Raw genomic sequence first — 8,959 nt, forward strand, 5'->3', positions numbered from 1 at the left:
TAACAAATTTTTGATGCAGTTCAAAAGTTTTTCTATCCCCTCCCTCCGAACGAAAATCCTGGATCCACCCTTGGGTTTAAAGAAGTATCACAGTCTCGTTAGTGCTATCACGATGAACCGTGGAAATACACTCGCAAAACTATTCTTTTAATATTTGGCAACGCTTTTAGCCCATAAAATTTCAAATATTGACAATCTACTAATTCCCAAAGACAGCTACATCTTATAAGAAAAGCTACACCTGTTTTGTACACATGAGGTGCCTTGTTTTCATAGCATGTTTCTTGCTGATTTTTTATCCACCTTTCTTTCTTTTTTTAATTTGGTGCCCACTACCACCAAAAACTTCATAACTTCATATGAAGGCATTTTTCCATTAGGAAAAAACCCTTATCTTTCCTGATTTGAATATATGCATGGCTGTGTAACTTTTCTTTTTGTTAATTTTTGCAATCAAATTTAACTTTCACTGCCCGTGGTACATACAGATATTCTGATGCTCTGATGCTCTGATGCTATTCTGATGCTATTCTGAAGATCTTTCCCTTATCCGCAGTCTCCTTTTAGCGCTATCCTCTAAATGAGTTCTGGAGTGGCAGTAACGTTTGCCCTCCAAAGGATTATTAAGCAACTCTTTTCTTGGCAGCCCTCATGATTCAATTTTGATCTGAAAGAAAACAAACTAGCCTCATGGACACCCATAAGCTGAATTTTTGGGAGGGGAACTTACCTGGTCTAATCGGCACTTCCAGTACTGTATAATAGATCTCAAAACAACAATACAAAAATATAAGGCAGCGTCATTCAGCACGGGGGGGGGGGTCCCCTTATGGGCACCCATGACTAGCCTATGTGAATTCTACGCAAAAACAAAAGTATTTTAGGGAAGAATTCTGCTCTTAGCTTTAGTTTTTATAAAGTAGATTTACAGTTATATATATATATATATTTTTTGTCGGATACCTTCAACTACTTGGCAGCTGAAAACCAAAACTTTTTAGTATTCATTGTTTTAATTAAATATGGCTTATATATGGCTTATAAATATGGCTTATGCATGGATTATATGGGTGCTGATTAGCCATGTCGGTCACGGATTTGTGGCGTCTCAGAACGCCATTAGCCATTGTCCTGCTCCTATAAAAGATCTAAAAATGATGCCTTTTAATTATTTTTACATAAAATTATGTCGCAATAACTTATTTCTTGTTCATTTGTTTATTTTAAAAGGTTTAATCCAGTTAATCCGTTTGTAAGGCGGTTTCACGAAGGTAGCTACAAGTTGTAAATTTCAAGCAATTGTATATTATAATTTTAAGATGAGTCTATTTTAGTTTTATGTACAGTTTTTAGTTTTAGTGTTTTTTTTTTTTTTTTTTTGTCTACGCTGAATACGCCTTGTTTGATACGGGCGAAATATTCGTTTTTGTTTTTTTATTCGTTTTCATTTACACATCGCTTTTTTGTGCTGCTTACGATATCTGGGAATATAAAAAAAGGGTAAAAATCGTGAAATAACGAGAACCTGAATTCAAGAACCCCCTGCCTCAGACAATATCAAAATACAAAGGACAGTGAAATCTGGTTGTTTAAATTGGTTATGTAGAAACTGAAATTACCGTGATCTTTAAAATCGGAAATCCAACTGTTAAATGGAAAAGACCTACATATGCATGTACACAATTTTCGGTTGTAGTGGATGCCAAATAATGAAAAGAAAAACGGGTAACAAATTAGCTAATAATATATGTCATATAATATATTAAATAAACTAATAATATATAATATATGTTACCTAACAGAATAAGAAGATCTAGCTTCCCTTTGAATGCATTAAATAAAAAGAAGCAAGTTTTGTCAACTGAAAGTAAGAAGCAACATTAAAACCTAAAACGCAAGGAAATTATTAGGTATATGAGGGGGTTTGCCCCCTCGTCAATACCTCGCTCTTTACGCTAAGGTTCAAATTTCGTTCCAATTCTTTAAGAATGACCCCTGAGTCACAAAGGCAGTTTAATTAGAATAAATAGTGCTTTTGAAAGTACTAAAAATAATTTAGTGTTAAGAGCAAGGTATTGACGAGGGGGCGAACCCCCTCATACACGTAATAATTTATGTTTGTTTAAAGTTTTGATGTTGCTCCTTACTTTTAGTTGAAAAACCTTTTTTTTCTTAATTTCTGATCGTTTTTTAAATAATACTGGGAAATTCCGCGCCCCTTCATGGAAAATTGTCCTCCCCCATGAAAAATTCCTCCATGGAGAGATCCTCCCACGTAACTCCCTCCCGCGACTCCACCATCAGAAAAAATCTCCCTGAAAACGTCCGTATACTTCCCAATAACAAATACTATATGTAAACAATGGGCAAAGTTCATAACTTGCAGCCCTTCCTTCGGGGACTGTGTGGGATTAAGTCGTCCTCAAAGACATAGCTATTAGATATTTCGACTATGCTGAGCAAAATGGCTATCTCAAAATTTGTTCCAGTGACTCTGGGATAAAAAAGAGCGTGGGAGGGGGCCTAGTTGCCCTCCAATTCTGTTTGGTCACTTAAAAAGGGCACTAGAACTTTTAATATCCGTTCGAATGAGCCCTCTCGCGACATTTAGGACCACTGGGTCCATACGATCACCCCTGGGGGAAGAAAAATAAAAATAAAACAAACACGCATCCGTGATCTTTCTTCTGGTAAAGAATACAAAATTCCACCTTTCTGCAGATAGCAGCTTGAAACCTCTACAGTACGGTTCTCTGATGCGCTGAATCTGACGGTGTGATTCTATGACTTTTAGGCAAGTTTTTGAAAATAAGGCAAATTTTCTCAGGCTTGTAATTTTTGATGGATAAGACTAAACTTGTTGAAACTTATATATTTAAAATCAACATAAAAATCCGGTTCTCCTTAAAAATTTCCATTTGAATAAGACCTCCCGCAATATTCTAGGACCACTGGGTCGATACGATCACCCTTGGTAAAAAAAAACAACAAATAAACACCCATCCGTGATCTTTCTTCTGGCAAAAATACAAAATTCCACATTTTTGCAGATCTCTACAGTAGGGTTCTCTGATACGTTGAATATGATGGTGTGATTTTCATTAAGGTCATATAACTTTTAGGGGGTGTTTCCCCCTTTTTTCAAAAATAAGGCAAATTTTCTCAGGCGCGTAACTTTTGATGGGTAAGGCTAAACTTGATGAAACTTATATATTTCAAATCACCATAAAATTTGACTCTTTTGATGTATTTAATGGTGTCAAAATTCCGTTTTTTAGAGTTTTGGTTATTATTGAGCCGGGTCGCTCCTTACTTACAGTTCGTTACCACGAACTATTTACTTACCCTTTGGGAATCAAGTTACCCTTTGGGAATCAACGTGGTATTAATCTTATCGATGAAAGGTGCTGTCAACTTTAGTTGATTATTTTTGTGTATTCATATTCACGGTTCAACGTGGCAACATTGACAGAACTGTGGTACTGCCCCAAAAACTTCATAATCTGTAACAGCCCCCCCCTCACCCCAAAAAAATCTTAGAATCTTGAACAGACCTCTGTTTCGCCAACAATGCTCTCCATAACCCCCGAACAAATTTCGTTGTCCATATCCTCCCTCCGACCTCACCTCCGTCGTTCCGCTTGAACAAAAATCCCCCCTCCTTGCACAAATAAAAATTTCCACTGAAATATATAGAAGAACTTTCGTCCAATACATAGTTGAAGTTGATATGCTAAATAAGTGAATCTCCTGCCCCCCCACCACTCTTATTTTACCTTTCAGTTGTTTTATGTTTGTTTTGTAGATTATGTAAATTCTTTCGTGTTTGTTTCTCTCTCTCTCTTTAATGTTGTATTTTTTTGTCGTGAAACTAGTGGGTTTTATTTGGTTTATTCACTTTCAATCCTGTGAATTCTGATCGTTTTGGCAATTTCTTAAATATTTTTTATAGCCTTCTTGACATTTTCGATTTTTTCCCTGGCAAGCCCTGTTGTATCGGGTTGTTTTTTGTAAATTGTTTGTTTACTGACTCAATCATAGAAATTTTTCAGAGATAAATCTTCTCTTAAAAAGTAGTTCCACTGTACAAACTACATTTGATACTACAAAAAGTAGTATCAAAAGATATCATTGCTACCTTAAGCTCTATTTTTCGACGGTACTGGTAAAATTTAATTAGAATATCAATATACAACTTTGAACATATTCAATGTTTTGCATGAGTATAGTGGGTCGTATTCTAAGACCCACTATACTCTTTTTAGCCCAACTTGCGGGTGGTAAGATTGGGATGTCTGGTGTGAAGAATGATGGAACAATTTCACACGCGAGTCTAGCTCAGCTTTTGTAGAACAATAATTACAGTTGTTTATGTACCAGCTCCCGCCTACAACCTCCTGCAAGTAGTATTTAAGACAGTGTGATATCTTACTTTTCGGTCTTGATACCGACAAGCAGGCTCTGTATTAAAGGGTTCTTTAGTCATGCTTGTACTGTTAATCTTTATCGGCATACATGTAAACCCAAATAGATTGTTTTGGGGTAAGTGTCGATCAGCCTCGGGATATTCTTTAGCATCAAATTGTTCTTTGTTTTGACTTTTTGGCAACAAAATCTTTAACTGCCCAGATAAAAATGGAGCAAATTGAGAAGAAGAAAAAGGGATATTTTGAGTCATTGAAAAAAGGAAAGCTATTTATAAAGATATTACAGTAAAAAGGTTGAGATGGCTAGGGCAAGTTCTGCGGATATAGGATGACAGATTGCCACATATCGTCCTTTTCGTCCAACCATCTAGGGCTAAACGGAAAGCAGGTCGTCCGCGGTTGTGGTGGGAGGATGTCGTAAAGAAAGATATATGTCATAAAAAAGGGAAATGGGAATTTCCTCGGAGGGTGTAAAGAGGGAAGCTTTGAATAGATTAGGATCTAAAGTAGCGTGCGTGGCTGTACTGGCCTCAGACGGTTTGGTGCAGCGGTGAGTTGTTGTTACTAGTAGTAGTAGTAGTAGCATTACGGTCAAGACATCCACTTGACCGTTTTCTGTTCGCGTAAGTAAATAGAGAGTAAAAAATATGTAGATAAAAGTCCAAAGTACAAAATGAAAACTACACAGACCTCATAAAAACAAAATGCTCGATTAGCTCAGACCATCTCTAAGCAATAGTGAAAGGGCAACTAAAAAATAACTTCACAAAAAATTACTTCTCAGGTTTGAGTAGCTATTCAACGTTTGATTCTTTTTATTAGTTAGCCTTTCAGCGTTGCTTAGAGAGGGCTTATTTTAATTTAGTGTTTTGTTTATTAAGGTTTTCTTTGTCTTTATGTTGTCCTTAGGACTTGGTTCTATATATTTTTTTAATCTATTTACTTATGCGCACTGACGGCGGTCGAGCGGAGGTCTCGACTGAAATCTGTCTGGAAATAAATTTGTCTTTCTTCTTCACAATTTGCTTCTTTTTGTCATACATAGCCAGTATGATCTTGGGAATTATTTACAACCGTCTAGATTATATATATAGATGATTTGTTTTGCTATTAACCAGAAACGTCAACTATTTAAAGAAATACAAATAAATACACAAATTCTACAAGCTTCGAATAAAGATACACAAAGAAGAAAAATAAATGCAAGATGAGCTAACAAATAGCTAAAACTACGCATTCAAGAAGAAAAGAAAATACGTTAACGCTAATTAAAATTGCGTTTTTTGTAAGAATAAAAATCTTTTAACTATAATTCGAATCCTTGACTCTCTAATACTTCAATATTCACTTAGTTCGAGCATATTCACTGCAAGACTATAAGTAAAATGATAATATTGAAAAGTCCTTGTAAAAAACGAATTCCATCTCCAAGTTCATGATTGGAGCTGTAGGGAAAAAATATTAAACTTGACAAAAAACGTTTCTGTAAGACAATATAAATGTCGAACGAAATAACACTAACAAAATAAATGCTGATGCATCAATCAACTAGTTACACTAAATAAAATAATTAGCCGAATTATTTTTGGAACTCAGAATACAAGTTATTTTGTGAACAAGGAATTTGGCGGATTTGAAATCCTCCCTAAAACAATAACACCACTTTTTAGGTTTCAAAATACGCTAAATGCGAAAATTGAGCTTTGTGAAGCCTGTCAAATGAAATACACGCACTATTCCAATATGTGGACTAAATGCGGTATGGTCTCTTTATCAAACCCACCCCTTTTGGTATGCTATCATGTTTCAACTAATTAATGTTAATTTCAGGAATTGCATTCTGTGCTCAAGAATTTGAAAGCGAGCCCAAATATACTGAAGTCAATCCTGGCAATGAGGCTTTATTGGAGTGCAAAGTGCTTAATAAGGCGGGAAGTTGTATATGGCAAAAAGATAGAAAGGTATTTAAATAGTTATATTTCAAAATTAAATTATTTGGTACTTGTTTGTTATACGCACTCTTTTATATATGTCAAACTGGAGACGCGACAGAAAACCCGTTTTGTATGGATTAATTCAAGACACTGCTATACAGTAATGAATGCTTAGCGTGGTTTTCAATGCGTTGACGATATTTAAACTGTTGGTTTTTGGGGTTTAGGAGGAGAAAAAGGTACTTAGGTCAGGTTACGTATTTAATATGCGCTATGCTTTACCCTGCCCCCCCCCCCTAATGTGCAAATATATAGCCCAAATTTCTTTCTAAACTATTATATATTCATCCTATTTTATTTTATTTCATTATCATTAACCAAAGTAGTACTATATAAAAGAGTGCGTTTAACATAGAAGTACCAATTATTTTTATTTAGATGGAGTCTACAGCTGAAATTCTATCATATTTTTCTTCTGCATAGGGTAGTGAGTTTGTAAGGCTCCATTTTGAAGTTGTAATTAATAAGGTTTTAATCGTTTTTTAAGCACCATTTTGGCAGTGAGAAATTAATTTTGATATTTGGCTTTAGCTTGAATTTTATTACATGTTTTCCTGTATTTTGTTAACAAAATACCTTTTTTTAGCATTTGCCATCAACAAAAAAAAATATTTAGACCCCCCCCCCTTGGGAACGAGTTTATTCTACAGTATGAGTCTTTTTACTCCATTTTAAAGTTATAATTTGCATTAAAGATTTTATATGGTGTATAATTTGTAAGCGCCTACGCTTTGATATTTTTTACGTAAGAAATAAATTTTTATATTTTGCTTAGGCAACTTTTTTCTTTATGCTTCTTCTAGAATTTTGATATGGTTAGCCAAACCAAAAAAGAAACATCCATAGAGAAAATGCCATATTTTTCTGAAATATATCAATATTTTGCACCCCGTAAGGCCTATTGCTATTTCATGCCCCTTGCTTGCTTAGGGGGGGGGGGGGGGGTGGTTTGTAAAGTTTAAACTTACCTCCCATTTGCATCAGAAACAAAATTTGCCCCCCCCCCTCTAATGTAGAAATACATACCTTGAATTGGCATATATAGGGGGGGGGGCTGAAATTCATTTCCGAGAGAAATGATTATTATATTCGTAGTCAGCATAAAAAAAGCATCGAATGGTGTATTCACTTTATTCCTAACTCAATAATATGATTTGGTATATATTTACCACGTGTTATGTTATGTAGTTACACTGCCATTCTGATTTGTTAAATAAATAGTTTTCACATTCTTTAGTTTTTTTTTTCATTCTATTATTCTTCGCAATTTATCAAATCATTCCAGTAGGATGTAGCAACGCTTCTTTCGTTTTCCGTTAAAATTACATAGAAATATGGACACCAATTGATAAAAATGCAGTGGGCTGGGGTAAGCGAGCATCCAGGATCTTCGTTTGTTTTTTTCGGGGTGAATTTACAAAAAAAAATTGAAAAACGCATAAAAATTAGCTTAAATTCATTTTTGTACATTTTTACGGGGATCGGGAGGGGAGAGGGCTCAAAACTCAACGGCTTCTCCTGGATTCGTCCTCGGGAAGGGGAAGGATTTTTTTCGACTTCTTAAATGAAGACACCAAAAAAGAACTTTTCAAAATATTTGAAAGGGAAAATATCTAGGGTATGGCAATTACCCTGTCTTCAATTTGTGCCCTTGCAAAACAATAGCTTGGATTGACTTTAAGTACAGTTTTCATTTTCATTGACCCTATGCTGAAATAATTAAGTGTCCGAATTTTAAAATACTATTTTGACGTTTTTCAGCCCATTGGAATGTTTTCTGGAAAGTATGAATGGGCAGGGAATCCAGAAGACGGTGATTGCAGTCTGTTGGTTCTGAATTCTCGACTGGATCTGGACGATGGCGATTGGGAATGTCAAGTGACAGCATCAGCTTTTGACTCACGTGATCAACTCACCTCCAAAGTGGCACAGCTTGTTGTTCGAGGTAAATGACTTCTTTTATGATACGAATTATTTTTTAGTAGGGCTACTTGAATTAAGCAAAAATAAGCTATCTCCAAAAGAAAGTAAGGAGCGGTGGTAAAGTTTGAAAGGAACTAAAATTATCTTATGTATTGCTAGGCGTATATTTACCTTTACCTTTTAGGGGATGGCGTTGCCACCCCCTCTTTGTGACGTTTCATACTCCCAATAAATCTTAAGATAAACTTCACAGAAATGAGTGGGGGTCTTGGTGGAGTGTCAAGAAAAAGAGAATCAGACTCTGACTCATCTGATCAACCTACCTCTAAGCGGTACCGCTCATAGGAGGTTAATAATTCATTTTATGAAATTAGTTGCTTTATTAAGTTTATTAAATTTAGTTGTATATTTATTTTAATTGCAGCGAAGATAGCGACAGATCCAATTTTTATTCGGTCAGCAACCTATAAAATTTAATTGGATTAAGTTCCTCATGTATTTGGGGAGTTTTCACGACATCTATTCTAATTGTGTTCGGTTAAGTCAACACTAGATCGAATTTGAACTCAAAACAAAACTTTTATTTGATCTAAAGAACATTTAACTTAAATTTGA

The 8,959-nt window shown here is 35.2% G+C and overlaps 2 protein-coding genes across 2 annotated transcripts in view; one reads left to right on the plus strand and one right to left on the minus strand.

The window, feature by feature from the left end:
• Positions 1 to 4,486, minus strand: part of LOC148950817 (kin of IRRE-like protein 3) — an 88,466-nt gene extending 83,980 nt beyond the window's left edge. Inside the window, exon 1 of the mRNA XM_089090923.1 lies at positions 4,433 to 4,486. Within this exon, the coding sequence (XP_088947049.1) occupies positions 4,433 to 4,486 (54 nt within the window). The remainder of the gene's footprint in view (positions 1 to 4,432) is intronic.
• LOC148950818 (kin of IRRE-like protein 1) lies at positions 4,485 to 8,374 on the plus strand. Its single transcript, XM_089090924.1, has 3 exons — positions 4,485 to 4,542; positions 6,258 to 6,388; positions 8,183 to 8,374. Exons 1-3 carry the CDS (start codon positions 4,485 to 4,487, stop codon positions 8,372 to 8,374), a joined length of 381 nt encoding a protein of 126 aa, XP_088947050.1.
• Positions 8,375 to 8,959: the final 585 nt, after the last annotated feature.

This window comes from Artemia sp. Qi Xiang Cuo, chromosome 6 (genome assembly GCF_049724085.1).
Source record: "Artemia sp. Qi Xiang Cuo chromosome 6, ASM4972408v1, whole genome shotgun sequence".
In the NCBI taxonomy this organism is placed as follows: Eukaryota; Metazoa; Arthropoda; class Branchiopoda; order Anostraca; family Artemiidae; genus Artemia; species Artemia sp. Qi Xiang Cuo.